Below are 17,875 nucleotides of genomic sequence, written 5' to 3' on the forward strand. Positions count from 1 at the left end.
GCTTTTCAGCTTGATCATCAGTTTCCAGTAAGAACCTATAAATTATGATTCATCATTCAACTCAGGGAGAAATACAATCTGTTGCAGCAACGTCTAAATCATAAGTGGGACTCATTCATTTGGATATTCTTTTCAGGGACACTTCAACAAAATAGCAGATGATTTATTTGCAATCTAATCTCACACAAATTAAAAAGTACTGTTGCCATGTATAACTTTGAGCATTGACCAAGTGTGATTGGAAGATGCAGGGACTTTAATTAAAAATCAGTGAGTTTTTGTACTAAAGAAAGCACAGCCAGCAGCATGAAGAAAGAAAAGATGCAATCAAACCAGGGTGATATGGCCAGAATAAAAAGAGTTTCTGAGGGGACTGTTCTTGAAAAGGGCTTCAATCTCTGCTGGAGCAACAGAGTAGCCGTAAGGAGTACATGGAACTCATTAACTTTACCTGAAGGGTCATTTCACCACAAAATATTAATACACGTTTTAAACTGCGCCGATCAAAACTGTGAAAGCTGCACTGTGTCATTTGTCTTTGAGTCAGCATATCTATAGTTTTTCTCCAGTGTCGTGACTTTGTTAATTAATTCTTAGTCATGAATTAACATAGATTACAGAACAGACTATTTTTAGTACACAGTATTGCTAGGAGATAATTGTTCTACAATCAGAAATTAGTTAAGGGAAGGATCGTTACCAACACAACAATGTAAAATAACCTACAACTAAAATTTTACTTAAAGCTCAACTTAAAACTCCACATTACATATGAAGTTCAGTTTATACATCATGTGGAATACCTTACAGCTTGTCCAAAAGTTACTTGTGGCTCTGGAAGTCTAAAGTTCCAAAGTTGCATTATAGATTAAATAAAAGCACTCAAGTGTTAACAGACTTTAAATATCCAAAGTAAAGCACTCATTCAATTCAAAATTTGAAGAGTCAAAGTGCCCTTTTACTCATTTAACACATTAGTACATGCTGTGAAAAACAAAACTTCACAAGTAGATACATGTACAGATGGCTTCATTTAATTTTTGTATTTCACAAACAGTCCAAGAACTTCTGAGACAAATGTACAGGAATTATTTTTGCCATTTTATTTTTTTTTCTTCACATTATTGCTTTACAGTAAAATGCATTGGTTGGATATGTCCAGTATAGCAAGACAATACATTCATATAAGTTATACAGATGTCCTCAGTAATGTTTTATAGTAACTAACTTTACATTAAATATATTTTTTTTAATCATGTATTATTCTTGACAAACAACTCCCACAACACATTGAGCTCACAGTGCATCAGGTCGCATTCAATCAAGAAATACATACCGGTCCTCTCTTGTGTTCAATTGCCATTTCCTAGTGTGTGTTCTAAATTATGTGCGCTTATTTTGTACACAGGTTTTCCCCATACAATCTGGATTTATGCAGAGTTATGACAAGTATGGCAACTGATTTCCACAATTTATTTTTTTCCCCCCCCTCTTTCAAAAAGAGTGACTTGGTAACAAAGATGCGAGTCAGACAACCAGTGAGACAAAAAGAGGAGCAGGGTGTTTCCCCTGCTGTGTGTGTTACCACTCAAACCTGGCAACCAGGACATGACCACACAGAGCAAAAAATATATACACACAAAAAAAACAAAAAAACTCAACACTGCCCATTCTGAATCAACTCAAGTACATTACAGACGTGCCTTCCCCCACAAAAAGCATCCAAAAAATGAGGTCCTGTATGTACAGAAGACCCACAGAGGGTTTCGAGGGAGGAAGGGTGGTGTACGAGGATGTCAGTGGGTGTGTGTGGAGGAGTCAGTAGGCCCTGTGTGGTCACCTCCTGACCTTAAAGTCCTCCTTAAAGTCTGCTCTCATTCATGTCCTTTGAAAAGCAACAACGTGCCAAAGGGCGGTGGAGGAAAGCCATCTATTCATCCATCCATGCGTTCCCTGCTGCACCTCTGCTCCTTCAGCTAGGGTTGGCGGAGAGTTAATGCCCTTGTGCAAGTGGGAACAAGAGTGGAGAAAGACGGGGGGGAGGAAAAAGGAGAGTGTAGGCCTTTCCTCAAAGCCACCGTTTCAGAAACGTCCACCCTTTGGGCTCAGTTCTTCGGCTGTCCCAACACACACCTGTGAGCTCACATCAAGCACTACGAGACAGACCAACATCACATCACCCGTCTTTAGATTGCAGCCTTGCAGGGGCCTTCTGTCACATAGAATTCTTTAAATTGAGATTGCATAAGTGCCTGCTGCCAACGGTGTGGCAGAGGAATATTTCTCAACACTTAAAACACTCCCCACAAGCTTTTTAAGTCCCTGCACCTCACTCGTGGACTCCTCACGGGCATTTTTGCATGATGTCAAAATGTCTGGATTGCAGTGTAGCTCGTAGCTGCCGATTTTTGTAAAGTGGGTTGGGCGCTTTTCCATGGAGACGCCCAGAAACCCTCAGCCTTTTGCTGTGCTGTGGAGGAGCTGCATTTAATGTCCCAGCATGCACTGCAGACAGAGGCGGTTGTGCTCATGGTGTTAACGAGGTTCCAGTTTATTTTCGAGAGTTGATAGCCCGGTGTGGGAAAACGTAGCGTGGGCCCGTACTGAGCACACACCCACACACACAAACTCACACACACACATACACACACACACACACACACACACACTTGTTCTCTCCAACACACAGTCACATATACACTGAAAATACACACGCACAGAAGGAAGCACTAGTTGATTCAGAATGAGAGGACGGCTGTTAAAGTGCAATATCTACATGTAACTCAAAATCAAGAGACCATCATCATCGCCATCTGCTGGAGTTGTTCATCTCCGAGTTTCCCTGATAACCGTCGGCTGTGGTTGGCACCCCCGCCCTGGGTAGAGGGGTTGCAGTACCCCCTACTGGCCAGGGGGGTGTTATAGCAGCCAGTCAGTGTTGAGAACCGTCTGGTTTCTTTGCATGTTCTTTAAAACAACTATCTCCATGCTGCTGCTGTTTCAAGATGACAACAAGTCACCTGATGATGAGAGAAATACGGTGCATCCCACAGATCTGGAGCCAGTTTTTTTTTTTTTTTCTGAAGTTGTGCAGAGGGAAAAGTGGACTGACCCATAGCTGAAAGGAAAGAACGCCAGGAGTCGCCGCCACCAGCCACATACCCCTCTGAGTGGTCAAATCTCCTTACAGCTCGAAGCAAGAAAAGCATTTCCATGTGCAATTTGTTTCAGTGAAAAAACAGGCAATGTCCTATATTTGCAACAAGCTCCCCTCTGTATTTCATACTAGACAAAACCTTGGTTTGAAAAAAATTAATAGAAAAAAAGTGTTTACAAGTTTACATTGTGCAGTGCTGCGTATGCATAACACCCTTACAGTCATCTGATCTGGACTGTGGTACAATTTGACACAAAGTGTCCTGACAAAACGTCTTTTTTTTTTTTTTTTTTTTTTTTTTTAAAGAAACAAAGCAGATTAGATCAAGCAGGTGAGGGTGGAGTAAAGTTGCAGAGGGTGAGTTAAGTGAAGAGTTAACAGTATCTGCTCCCTGATGCCAAAGGCCATGCTAGGGGAGTGGGGTCCAGGCTGGAGGAGGGGAGCTGCCAAGGACAAAGCCCTCCTCCATGGGGTCGAGAGGGAAAAGGGAGTGTACTTCTTTCTTTGGGTGGTGGGGTAACTGTAAATCTTTCAGGCGTGAGTTCAGGGAGAGTTCTCCATGTCGGGGTTTTGGTTGTAATCATTTTTTTGCCCCGTCACAGACTCTGGTTTGGTTTGTGGAAAGGCTTTGGAAATGGTGTGGAAATCTACAATGTGAAAACAGTGAAAACACACACCAACAATCAACAGGGGCACTTATGATTCTGGAGGTCCCCGACATCTAAAGGCATGCTAGATGGGTAGAAAGCTAACAGGCGCACGGAATAAAGACTTTACTGCAATAACAGGCAATGCCTGAAATAATTTGAATTAAGGACCGGCACTGTGTGACAAGAGGACAAATTAGAGACATAAAATGGAGTCCACTCTTACAGCGTGTTCTGCCTCTTGAGGAAATGAGATTCATGTTTGGGACCAAAAGGATTGCAAGAAAGGGCGCAAGAGAGGAGAAAAAGAGTCTGCAGATAGGTCCAGTATTATGAAAAAAAAAAAAAAAAAAAAAAAAATGATTTTGGGGTTTGCTATTGGAGCGTTGAGGTTTCGGTATCGGAGGCATGCTGCTGTGCTCTAATCATCCATGCACATGGGCAGGTTGACAAAGGTGAAGACGTTGTACTCGATCATGACGGAGAAGCAGAGGAAGATGGCGTACAACACCAGGACGTAAATGCCCAGCTTCATGTCCAGCCTCCATTTATTCAGGTGGATCCCCAGCACCTGCACATACACAAATACATCTCAGAGAGGCTTGTGCTGGATCTCTCATGTTCCAAAATAAATCTTAACGCGCATTGGTTTGAGCTTAAGAGGTGATAAAATAGAACAAAACAAATAATTAGATGCTGCACCTAATGCTGAATGCACCCTGATCTGACTGAATAGCACGCAACTGCGCAGCCAATACACATTTTATGCAAATATCGTCCTAAAACAGTAATTAGATTTTCTGTAGCTGGATCAGTACTTATTTGGGTGTATTTAGGATGCCATGGTTGAAAAAGCATGGGCGAACTGAAATTACTGCAGTAATTGAGATTAAAAAAATAAATTAAAAAAAAGATCAGACTAAAACCTTTTTTTTATTTTTATTTATAGAAGTAACATTTGTTTACCAACTGTGTTAAAACTCATGTTTGTTTGACGTCACATGGTGAAGCAGGAGCTTATAGCAATTCAGAGTTCTGGTCTGAAAGTCAGATATTTTCATAATTTTTTCCCCAGTGAGAGTCTAATATTCCACTTTATTATTTAATGCAGTATGAATATCCAAATCTCTGTTTATTGCTAAATAAATAAATAAATGCATTACTTCCTTTGTACCAGAGGCTCTTTCATAGGAAGGATAACACTAGAACACTGAATTTTAACATTTTGATGAACTTTTTTTCATTCGCTATTGCATAATCAGTCAGTGATGATAGTAGCCAAACAGGGATGCCATTTATCTATGTGAAAGTAGTGTGGATTTTTACTTTATACACTTCAAAAAAAAAAAGAAAAAAAAGTCTTCCTGGGAGAGTGAACATTTGAGACCGCTGTAGCATAAACATCCTAAACTATTGCTCACCGTGAGGGCCACAGAGCCCAGCAAAAGCACCACCGAGTACACCAGGCCGCGGCTGTTGATCATCACCTGCAACGCACAACCGAGAACAACAATTTACCTGCTGCTCTTCAATCTTTTTAGTCAACATCAAAGATAAGGCGTAACTGGATTTTGGTTGTTTCTTATGCTAACACACACAATGATACAGAAACAAGGTCTGTTTTCTTGTAAAGTAAAACAAGCTCCTTACCTCTGATCCATAGCTGACACACATGGTCTGTATCGCCCAGGGAACCCCGAGTCCCACGAGAATATCAAACACATTACTGCCAATAGTGTTGGACACGGCCATGTCTCCCAAACCTGCAACAAAACCAAAAGAAGCTATTAAAAAAAAGAAACTGACTTTTAAAAGGATTTGAAAGAAGAAGACTTTCAGGTTGAATAAACTATTTTTATCAAAGTTTTTGCTGTTCTGTACCAAAGTATTCTAAAAAGGGCCATAACTTTATTCAGCTACAGGTAGTGACGCAGGGCTACACCGCACTATTTCCTCTTTTTCCTGTGCTAAGTTCCAACTTGTTCAGCTCTTTTATTGCATGTAGCAGACAACATATTTATGGGCAGTACTCCAAGTATGTTACACTAGATTTGTGAATGCTAAAAAAAATCTTTATAATTAAGTTTTATGGATTATGGCTAAAAATGCACACATGCATGATCATACCATCTGCACTAAATTTGTTAACAATAAATACTAATATCTGAATATCTAGATACAGTTCTCTATCCACATTATTCTAACTTAAGAAAAGGAACATCCCAGAAAGCACACACCACACAGGTCCTGGAGGACTAGTGATATAAAATGTATACCAGGCAAAATCAATATCTGGCTCTCCATTGTGTTATTTATAATAACTATACTAATAATAAATAACATTGACAAAGTTGCAATCTAAAACCGTTTCAGAGGGAGCGGTCTACCTTGCCGAGCCACAATAAGACTGGCTATGCAGTCTGGGACGCTGGTGCCTGCTGCCAGGAAAGTGATGCCCATAATGACATCTGGAATTCCCAGAGTGTAGCCGATTATAGTCACCTGAGAGAAATGTACAGAGTGTCAGAGCTCAAAAAATAACATTTCTGTTAAATGCTTCCCTACTTCGCTGCAAATGTGTAACAGTTAAAAAAAAAAAAACTGTTCTGCTAACAGTGTTGCATCCACAAGTAAATATTGTGTATTCCAATCATCTACAGCCCTTGATGTGCTTTTTCCTGTTTTTGGCCAAAACGCTAAAGATATTCAATTTACAATGATTTATAAACAGCGAGCTGGAAAAAGAAAACGTCTGATTAATAATTTCAGCACCACTAGAGTAGTTTCCTGGCAAATGCCTCACTCTGAAAATATATTAAGTTCTTGCTTTCCACACAAATATCACACTCACCATCCAGACCATAAAGTAGGAGAAGATGGCAATCCAGACAGTGGACAGGATGAAGGAGAGCATAAAGAATTTCTCCCAGCGAGGCTTGCCACTGTTCGGGATGGTAAAGAACAGCAACAGGAGCAGAGGCCACGAGATCAGCCACTTCAACTTGCTGCCAATACCCCCTGTAACAGGAATACACATTAGCACAAGCGATTAGCCTCTTGCTCTTTAGTAATATGGTGGAAGAAAGGTTTATTGCTTTATTGCTTATTGCCACTTGACAAGTATAATTTAAGTGCCATTTCCTTAAAAAGGTGCCAAAGGTTTTTTTCCCCCAGAATATTCATTTTAATAGATACGCTCGACAAATTTTATCACGATCATGATGACCTGTAGACCACATTTCCCACAAATCTTTTCACTCTGGTTTCCCCTCATCGATTATGTTAATCTATTCCTTCCAGCAACCGGATTGCTAAAGTCATTGTAAGAAAACGCACTGTCCTCTGTCTATTGTAAGTGCAAATAACATAGGCATTCTTCCTTGACATTTGAGCAAGGTCGTCAATAACTACTGAAGCAGAAAGTTATGTTTTGCTTATGTCAAGTCAGCAATACAGGAGGACAAGAAATTGTTTCATATATACGTCTGAAATGTCAAAGATGTTATATAAAAAATAAAAAAAACACATTATTCCTTCATTTTTACCCACTAAAGAATCCACCCAAGTCTGCAAAACTACACACATTCATTGTGTAAATACACAAATGACATACTTGGAACATGAAATGGCGAGATGGTTTCGTTTTCCGGCTCTTCGCTGGGTTTGTCCTCTGGCACGTTTCCATTCTCAATTTCAACTTTCCCGTCGATCACTTGTGTCTCCACTCCATTAGACGCTTGCACCAACTTCTGGCGCTTTCAGAAAAAAGGAACTAAGTCAAACAGCACATGAGCAGACATGCTGCTACTTTGACTGCTGAACTACCGCCATATTTTTAACATATTTTCTTTGTGTATTCATAAAAGAAAAACAAATTACAAGTATACTTAAGTATACTGTGCCAGTGAGATAAGGAGACTCTTTGGGGCTTAAAGGTGTCTGAAATTTGAAACTTAACTGAGAAATGCAAAGCTGAAAATAGAAAACACTCAACATAGAGCAGTAAATCCTCCTATTGGGGCAACAACGCTGGGCTGTACCTCTGTAATGATGAGGCGACTGGCCATGCGGAGACGGGTCTTGGGTCCAAAATGGCTGGTGACCATGACACGGAGGCCAGCCTCTGGGAACCTGAACTTAGAAGGGCTGTCGTGCATGATCTCGTCCACCATCACCACTGATCCACGGCTGTAAGCCTTGGTGGGCTTGACTGAGGGGTGGAGGAATGTGATACAAACGTAGAAAAAAAAGTCATAAATTAATGAATGAATTACCCGTTTGTCAATCCACCGCACCATCAACACATAGCACTGTCTACTCAATGTATGCGTATCATTTAAGTACTTAACACTTCCTCACAGTGAACCGTTTTGAGAAATGAGTCCCTGTTGGAGCATCCTTAAGACTAATTAAAACTTAAGAGCCATCAAGAGATATGTACTGTACTATAAACATCTGTAGTGTCACTTTGTAGTCTGACGCACTGCAGTGTCCCGGGCCAAGTTACTAAGGAATATTAACGGGCGCTCAACCACAGCGACTTTGTCACCATGTCAGAGCTTAAGCTGCACCAGGCAAGATTTTTTATGTCAACACACACCATTCCCATTACCCTAAATCACAACGTGTAGGCAGTTTAATGCCTACACCAATCAAAACTTCAGACAGACAACGTCCCCTAAACAACAGTGTGAATGTCCCGTCCGGACATGTCGTTTTTTTGTTTTTTTCAAAGCTCTGGGAATAATTCCTCCTTTCGAGCCATTCCCTCATCTTTTACAAAGTGATGTTAGTGCCTTTATGTTGCTAGTTGTCTCAACAGTAATGAGGGAAGTGAGTTGAAGCCATAAACTAAACTAACTTAATCATTCAGTTGATATGATATATTCATAGTTATTCATGGTTTTTAACTTGATAGTGGCGATGTGGAAAAAAATTCACATGTTAAGACTAGATAAATCTGCATATGTTCAGAGGATGTAGCAGCGGTACGTATGTAAATATAAGTAAGACAGATCTGCAGCAAAAACTCTGTTGGTTAAAATACTACTTTGGGGCTTGAGCTTATTCAGTTATGATGTGGCTACTTAATAAAAATCATCCGGTCTTGACAGAGTAGCAGATTAACGGTCCCAAATGATTTCTTCCTTCTTTCACTTCACTCTTTCCTCATATCATGGAGGAAAAGAGGAGTTAAAAATCTTTAGGCTTCCCCCTGGACTCCAATGTTGCTCTCCCCCTCCTCACATATTTTTGGTATAAAACATCTAACACACCAGCTGAGTTAACATGATCTCTGGGTGCTGTACTTCAAATAGCTTTCCCAAATTGCCTGGTGCAACTTTGAAGTTGCTTAGCAGTTGTGAATATTTATGATTGATTTCAAAATGACATGAAAGACGTAACCTTTTGCATCTTTGTGTTAACTATCTCAAATCGTACGCAGGTGTACGACACACTAAACACATGGTCAGTCAAATTGTGCTCTGACAATAATACATATCTTTAAATGATTTATTGGGATCCTATAACTCCTCATTTGGTCTGTGCCCACAATTAGATATAAGATTCAGTGCATGGGGAATAAAAGAAAAGTTCTACAGTACACTTATTAGTTTAACGCTGCCTTAATCTGACTTATTATGCATGCAAGGATGCACATAAATTAACTGTGTAAACAGAGCCGGCATAAACATTTCCTCTTGTGAAATTCATTACCACTTCAGGAGTGAGTGGGTCTACGCCCCAGAGACCGGCAGAAGGAAAGTAGTATGCAAGCAGAAAGAATTGGCACACAGCAGCACAACACTGTTGACAGTAAGCAAGAATAAGTTTAGTAAGGCTAAACAGACAGGCATGTTAAGACCAATGCAGCGAAAAGGGAAGGGTTAAATCTCGCAGAGGGGTTAAATGTCACTGATTAGACACTTCTGAAAAAGGTCAAAAGCAGGAAAGTGGAGAACTGTGTCTACGAGGTATTCTCGCCAAAATGTTAAATTAAAAGATGTTATTTAAGAAGTTTTTTAATACGTTTGAAACAAGAGACAACAAAGTCCCTTGACATTAAACTGCATTACCGAAGGAAGATAAAGAATATCTTCATTATGCTGTTCCCATTTTAAACAAAAGCATTTCATTTTGTGCCCCCTGTATGCTCAGATAAGCTTCAGTTGCTTATCACAAAGAAGAGGATTTAGCAGGCAGAGAAAAATTAATGTAGGAACAAAGAGAACCTCAAAATTTCCACAAAAAAAGAGAAAAGTAAGAGGGAGAAATATGACAAACCATCTTTCTTCAGGTAGTGCAGTTCGTGAGGTCAAAGGACTGAAGTTTTCTTGATCTTTGGAAAATGACGCAAAAGTGATTCTGCATAATCATGTTTAAAGGATTAGTTTGACATTTCGGTAGATGTGTTTATTTGCAGTCCTGCAGAGAGATGAGAAGATCAATACCACTCATGCCTGTCTGCTAAATATAAGGCTACAGCTAGCAGCAGGTTAGCTTAGCACACTGTTGCATAAGAAGAAACAGGCGTGAACAAGCAGCGCTAAACCTCAATATTAACAATAAATATCTTGTTTGTTACATTCATAAAAAAACTGAAGTGTAAACAATAACTTGAGCTCCACAGCTGATATGTGGCAGACTATTTCTTCTGTTACCTTTGGACAGAGCCAGGTGAGCTATCCTTTTCGCCGTTTCCAGTCTGTAGGCTAAACTATCAATCTTCTCATCTAACTGTTGGTAAAGAAGCAAATTAGCATATCTCTCAAAATGTTGAACTAGTCCTATATGTAAATTTCAGCAGAATACCATAGAAGATTTAAAAAAAAAAAAAAAAAAAAAAAAAAAAAACTTAAGTTAGTTCAGCAGAAAGGGGCAATAGTTAAAGAAAAAACACAGTCTTCCAGAGAATCAAAGTCAAATCGTCTATAAATCTCCATTTTCAACATGACAGAGAATAATCTTGGGGTACCCAGCCTGTCTGATTAACCTTACCTGTTGAGATTAAAGGCAATGACGGGTCGTCATCCCAAACATAGTCATAACTAGTATTACCGTCCTCCATCTCACTGCTGGCCGCAGCATTACCATTGGCCACGTTCTTGTTGGACTTGGACCCCATGAAAAATCTCTGCATGCTGGTGTTGAATCTAGTAACCAGATGGAACATAATCCGTGAATTAGAGATACTGAAATTATTCAACCCAGAGTCCAAAAGGGAAAGAAATGAACAAGATCCAGTGTCAATATTCAGATTTGCAAATAGGGTTGGAGCCTTTCATCTGAAGCTCATAGCTTCAGATGAAAGGCTCCAACTTGTTTGAAATATATCTTATGTATCATTAGCCAAAATTACCTGTTTACTCTGTGTACTCCTATAGAATGAATTTACGGTTAAGGTGGCCTACTTTCTAAAAAACTGCATCAGCATAAACAATATGAAAAATGGCTGAAATATGCTGTTCTGCATACGAATAGGAGAAGGGAAAATTGTTCCCAGAGGTCATTCGCAACACTTTCATACGCCACACAGGCCTTCAATAAGACCATTTGAGTGCCATTACATAAAAATGGATTTCAAATACACAGTCACTTCTGCTGCCTTTGATCAGAAGGTGTGTAAAACTGGCATCATGACAAGAACAGCTCTATCCCTTTCACAGGTTTCACCTCCACAAGCTAAAAAACTATTTGTATTTTACAGTTTGCAAGAAATAATTCAATGTCGTTTTCTTAATTCCACATTTTAATTAAGTTTATGCTAAGTTGATCTTCCTCTTAACTGAGACTTAATAGTTAGGGATCTTAGATTTTGTAGAGATTGGTGAAGTTGGTTATACATTTAAAATAGAGTGTAAAATCATAGTTTAAATTTGAAAAAAAGGCTAGCTAGCTTGACTGAGAAAGTTAGCTAAACACACAGAACCACAAATCATGAAGATAGAAGCAGGCCAGCTTTTTCTAATTACATTAGTAAAGTATTACAAGTTTACTTGACTAATGACATCCAAAAACAAATGCTCATTGTTTTAGTTTTTATAAAGCATTAACAGAGATATCTACTTTTTCATTTTGTGGCAATACGTCTTTCCCTATGATGTCATTTGTTTTCACAATTGGCTGCCTGTATGCTATTTGAGGAGAGAGTAACGAATCACTGCCGAGCACAGGAAGGTCACCTCAGTGCTCTGATCGACCTGCATAAAACCCACTCTACGCCATTTTTGACTGAAACAGCCCAAAGTGGTCAGCGGATATTTTTGGGAGAGGGCAGACATATGACGGCACATACAGTAAGCACTTCTTTCCTCCAAACGAGAAAGGAGAGGAGTGATCTGGTTAAGCCTGTGCTCTTAGCCACTGCAGAGGGAGAAAGATTAAACTCTTATGGCAGGGAGAGAGCAGGCTGCTGCAGAGTGTACCACAGATTACCAGCTGGACAGAGACAGCAGCACAGGACGACATGGGGTGGCATTACGCAGTTTGGACTGGAAAGATACAAATGTGTTGCGATGGATGGGGTCTGCTCATACAAGATGAAAGGTTACAGATTAAAATAGACAGAAGTGAGAAGTTTTCAGGACAGATTGTTACTAAGTAATGTGATTGAATGCACTTATCCCGGACAATAGACGAAAAAGAACACCTACTCTGATTCTAATAATTAAAGCTTCAAACGAAGTGGCAAGGGGCAATAGTTTTATAAAATAAAATACATAAGAAATTATTAAAGTTAACTATCTGGAGGATTATATTTGTGCAGCAATTTTTTTTTCAATCAATTATTATATGCAATTAAAATAACTTCTGATATCTAGCATTACGTCCCAACTGTGTGAAATTTCATTATAAAAATCTTTCCACCAGAAGGCACCTGAGCTTAATCTTTATCCAACATCTGGGATAAGGGGACATGAATGAAACCCTCCCTTCCAGCTGGAAACCCATTCTTCTCTTGTAAAACTACCGAGATAATTATACTCAAATAAAGTAAAAAAAAAAAAAAAAAAAAAGAAACAACACTCAGGTGGTTGCAGTCAGCTCGAACAATAACAACTGAGATTTTAAGAAAAATGTGCAGAACTCACTTCATGACAAGGATGTATCCAGCATACATGACCACCAGGATCAAACTCTCCCACCTGGTGAGGATAAAAATACAGGAGGAATTATAAAACGAAAATGAATTCAGGTCTACACACACTTGAAATAATTAGCAAATCCAGGATCATTTAGCTACTATGAATTTTTGCAGATCTTCTAACTGCCAGCTACAACCAATATTTGGTGTTATCTAATGGTGAACTAAATTAGAATACCTTGCAAATTAGAACTTTAAAAAGGACCAGTGTGTATGATTTAGTAGCCTTTAGCGGTGAAGTTGCAGATTGCAACCAACAGAATACCCCTCCACTCACTCCGCCCTTTCCAAGACTGCTTTAACGTGAGTAGGTAACCGTTATAATGCCATGGTGTCTTTCAGGACCTTTGCTTCGCCTACTTCCATAGCAACGTAGTTCATAAGGTGGATGTCAGTAGCACAGCTTTGCGCTCAGCAGCTCACGTTATCACAGTTTCACAAGCGTGTCTGAGAATAACGGTGGCCTTCAGGTAATGTAAAGACACAATAGGCTCTCTCTAGAGCCAGTGTTTGGTTTGTCCGTTCTGGGCCACTGTAGAGACATGGTGGTGCAACATGTCGGATTATATGAAGAGGACCTACTCCCCTATGTAGATATGAAGGGCTCACATAAAGCTAATGAAAACATCAATATTCTTAGTTTCATGGGATTAAACACTTAAATAAAGTTATGAATATTATATGCCATTTCTGCCAAGATCTCCCCCGAAATCCTACACACTGGTCCTTTAAAGTCAGACTGTGTAACTTTTGTTGAACAGTGACTTCTGTCACCACAAGTATCAATTACAGGACAACAGTAAAATGTAGTGTAACATTAAGTCTGAATTGGTAATGTAAAGTGCAGCAATGTCTATTAAAGGCCAACATAAGCTAGAGGCCAACCCAGACCAGGTAAAGCTTTCGCAGCAAAGTCCTTGAGTGATTAAGGGTTTGTTTTCTTGCTTATGAATTTAGCTTTTCAATCATAAGAGGGTGGGAAATGTTTTTTTCCTTCTTTCAATAGTTACATAGTCTTGCTTTAAAATATGGACACATTTAAAGCAAAACTGGATGAAAACTTACCAAACTATCTTCCCGTCGTAGATGAACTGAAAAATAAAGGAAAACATAGTTTCAACAAACTTGGAAAAAAAATTCTAAGAAGAAAGATAGGCTGGTGTTGATTAAAAAATGCATGTGGTCCAACTTACTGCAATTAAAGCCAAAACAGACAGGATGTAGTAGAAGGAATCCCTGAAAACTGCCCACCAGGTCAAAATCACCACCTGATTTAAAAAGGGGGAAAAGTGCATTTTGGTTCATACAAAATGGTATTAACCAACAAACTTAATATGAAAAATTCACTTGACAGAAAGAGCTTAGAGAAGAAACATTGATTTATGATCCATTTACGCCTCCAGAGTTTAGTTCTCCATTTCCACTTAAACCATTTTTGAGAAAGCTAACTGAAGCAGATGGCTTTGTTTCTCCTCAGCAAAAAAAAAAGACTTCGGCTACACATGTGCTGCTCTGCAGTCTATAAATAAACAGAAAGATGCAGCCAGAGCAGTAAGTCACTTCCTGTAACACTAACACACACACACACACCTGTCCAGCAAAGATCCCGCAGACACCAATGATGCAAAGGATGTTGAAGACGGCCGAGCCAACGATGGTCCCCACCCCCACATCACCGTGGGTGATGAAGACACCTGCACACGTGGAGAGGAAGCCAATCAGAACCAGCGGTGACACCTACCATCTGGGAATGTCTGAGTGTATACACAAACTATAGGTGTGTGTGTGTGTGTGTGTGTGTGTGTGTGTGTGTGTGTGTGTGTGTGTGTGTGTGTGTGTGTGTGTGTGTGTGTGTGTGTGTGTGTGTGTGTGTGTGTCACTACCAATGACTGAAGCAAAAAGCTCTGGTGCAGAGCTGCCAGCTGCCATGAAGGTGGCTCCTGCAACATCTTCACTCAAATCAAGTTTCTGCAGAAATAAAGCAAAAGATGTGTGGTTTACATACAACAAAAACAGCATTGTGTGACGGTCAATGCTGACAAATGAAATACCGAAATTCACAAGTACCTCACAGATCTTCTCCAGCGATGTCACAAAGTATTCGTCGCATGTTATGGCGAGGGCCAGAAACATGTAAAGTGCCTATAGACAGAAACAGAAGAGTTACGTTTGAAGAGTGTGTGTGTCAAGGGCAAGGCAGAGAGTGTGTGTGTGTGTGTGTGTGTGTGTGTGTGTGTGTGTGTGTGTGTGTGTGTGTGTGTGTGTGTGTGTGTGTGTGTGTGTGTGTGTGTGTGTGTGCATCCTTAATCAGCGGAAATTAGCAGATTTAATAGAGCCTTGGCAGAGCAAGATGTTCTCCAGCTAAAGGACGGGTGAAGGGGAATCTCAAACCACAGCATCCACTTATAATAGTGCCTGCATTAAATTCAAATGTCAATTCAGTGACTAGCTGTTCTCTTGCAATTTGAAAAATCTACAGGATCTCTCACGATGAGGGGGGGGGAAGCAGCATATTTCAGTAGATGAGGAGAGATCTATAAATTATAGATCAGCTGTGACATCATCATGGCCCGGCAGCCCCAGCAGCGGTGCTCTGCTCTATGCTATCCACAGGGGGCAGTGCAGGACCGCAGTATGATCAGACCCCCCACACATTTTATTTTAGTCCTCTCAGCAGTGACCCAGGAAAAATTAAGAGTGGAAAATCCAGTTGGGACACTTAAGTGCCATGAATATTTCCATGTGTGTCGCTAAGAGGAATTTTCTTTAACATTACAAGTGAAACCAAACTTGGGCACACAAATCTCCAATACTGATCATGATAATGTTTTCATTAAGGACAAGAGAGAAGATGAGCAGCTACTCTCTAAAGTATCATCATAGGCGGGGATCTCCGTGCTAGTGTAATCTGTGTGGTGAGAAGTGCTTAACCATGGCGTGAAGGCAAAGTACTACAGTTCTCACACCTCTGCTCACACTGGCTGTGCTCAAAATTTCATCTATTTCAAGACAAAACAAGTAGGTATCTTCAAATCGTCCTAGTCTTTTTAGTATAAAATTCCCTGGATCCACTTGCCAAACTGCAGTGGAGGCACTGTAAAAAAAAAAAAAAAAAAATGAAAAAAAAAAAAATGGGAATTTTCAACTATCACTTTAAGACAGACTTGAAACTGTGTGAACCTATCCTTTAATACAACCAAACAATACATTATTTAAATCTCAGCATCTCAGTTTGAAGCAACATTTCTTGCTAAGATATCAAATTTCCATTCATGTCCAATTCATTTTGGTTTCTTTTCAAATCTTTCTGAGCGGAATGTGGGAGTGTGTGTGAAGGGGAGCCTCACGACATTGGTATTTCTAAAATCCTACAGCACTGACTTGCATTTGACTAAGATAAACTTTTTTTTAAAGAGAGTTAAATCCAGCATTAAGGCCTTACCTCCTGTTGAACAATGCTTAAGAACTCCATAGGTCAAGTCAGTGGAGCTTAGCATGACAAAATGTAGCCAATCATGTTTTGTCACATGGAGAAGTGTACATTGGCCTGTCCCGGACATTGTTCTAATGAATGTAATCATTCTTAAATTTAAACTCTGAATAAAAATACTTCCAACCTCAGAGTGGCTCCATCACATTTAGGAAGCCATCTACACAGACGCACTCCTGAGTTGAAGCTCTCCTTTGAGAGACATTATCGCTTTACGAACTGTAAAATTAAATGAATGGAGGTCTTGTACTTTTGCATCTTCTCCGATGTGCATTCAATACACTCAAAAGACTACTTGGCTAATATCTGCTGATTTTAAATCAAGTTCTACATTCTTGTACTGATTTGCTCCCTGACCTTTTTTGTTTACCAATATTATACACCCTGTTAAATGTGGTTATGCTTTGGCTTTAATAATTTAAGATCCTCCACGCTCAAGGTACTACTGAACTGTTCTACCTAATTTTCTTTCTTTCCTGTACATCTTCCCCACATCTGTGTGCGAGTTTACATCTTGGAGGTTTTTTTTGCACAAAACAGGTGAATGCCGATTTGTGTGTAAAATAATTTAAGCATGAAAAGGCTACTATGTGGCACCTTTAAAATCGGACTAGGCAAAACTCCAGTAACTCCAACCTTACCTTCCCGGCTTTAAAAAGCTAAAAACAAGCAATTAGTCTGCTGAGTAAAAACATTCTAAATCTACCTGCAACCAGCTGAGCTCTACTGATTGTGTTGACAGGGGACAGATGTGAGGGGAGATACAGGTGCAGCAGCTTCGAAAAAAGAAAAATAATTCTTACCGCCGCGATGTGGAGCAGAACGCCCCCGCTTTTACGTTCATCATTGGTGAAAATGTCATTGGGGAACTCGCGTATTGCTGAGGAGAGAGGAAATGTCATGGTCACCACACAGGAGCGGCATAACAGCGAGGTAAATGTCCCCAGCCCACCCGGAGAAAATCACATGACTTCAGGATGGGTGTCTGTCTCAGAGGAGCAGGCCCGTTAATTCAGCATGCTTACACTGAATCAGTGTGCTCACGGTACCAATCAGAGTGTTATCCTGACTCTTCTTGTTCCATCTCTTCACACTTTATCATCCAACACAGCAAAAATCTCTTGTATACCTAAAAACGCGGCACCACAGCCTGAAAGGTTCAAATGTAAATTAAATAGCAGCCTGTGATCATCATCATCCAGAAAAACAAAAGCTGGAAACGAAGAAAACATCAAGGGCTTTGAATTTCCAAAGGAGTGAAAATCAGCCTGCAGTGTGTCACACCACTCGGCAACCAATGACTTCATACCTATTCATGGAAGAAGAAAAAAGAAAAAAGAAAAATCAACCATCACATCTTCTCAAAAAATGATGTAAAAGCCTTGGCTATATTAAGAGCCTGCAGTCAAACAGTATTAAAGCAAGCAGGCAAAAAA

The 17,875-nt window shown here is 39.9% G+C and overlaps 1 protein-coding gene across 2 annotated transcripts in view; it reads right to left on the reverse strand.

The window, feature by feature from the left end:
* Positions 1-3,443: 3,443 nt before the first annotated feature.
* Positions 3,444-17,875, reverse strand: part of slc24a4b (solute carrier family 24 member 4b) — a 30,798-nt gene continuing 16,366 nt past the window's right edge. Inside the window, exons 3-17 of one of the 2 annotated variants that reach the window (XM_054618164.1) lie at positions 17,243-17,319; positions 15,017-15,091; positions 14,833-14,917; positions 14,540-14,643; positions 14,143-14,217; positions 14,015-14,040; positions 12,897-12,950; positions 10,864-10,958; positions 7,845-8,014; positions 7,418-7,553; positions 6,656-6,822; positions 6,192-6,306; positions 5,455-5,567; positions 5,226-5,291; positions 3,444-4,375 (exon numbers count right to left, since the gene is read on the reverse strand). In XM_054618164.1, the coding sequence (XP_054474139.1) occupies positions 4,226-4,375; positions 5,226-5,291; positions 5,455-5,567; positions 6,192-6,306; positions 6,656-6,822; positions 7,418-7,553; positions 7,845-8,014; positions 10,864-10,958; positions 12,897-12,950; positions 14,015-14,040; positions 14,143-14,217; positions 14,540-14,643; positions 14,833-14,917; positions 15,017-15,091; positions 17,243-17,319 (1,508 nt within the window). In that variant the 3' untranslated portion in view covers positions 3,444-4,225. Of the gene's footprint in view, positions 4,376-5,225; positions 5,292-5,454; positions 5,568-6,191; positions 6,307-6,655; positions 6,823-7,417; positions 7,560-7,844; positions 8,015-10,863; positions 10,959-12,896; positions 12,951-14,014; positions 14,041-14,142; positions 14,218-14,539; positions 14,644-14,832; positions 14,918-15,016; positions 15,092-17,242; positions 17,320-17,875 lie in introns of both variants that reach the window. The other variant, XM_054618163.1, reaches the window with a different exon arrangement.

The sequence above is a fragment of the Anoplopoma fimbria genome, chromosome 18, assembly GCF_027596085.1.
Source record: "Anoplopoma fimbria isolate UVic2021 breed Golden Eagle Sablefish chromosome 18, Afim_UVic_2022, whole genome shotgun sequence".
Classification (NCBI taxonomy): domain Eukaryota; kingdom Metazoa; phylum Chordata; class Actinopteri; order Perciformes; family Anoplopomatidae; genus Anoplopoma; species Anoplopoma fimbria.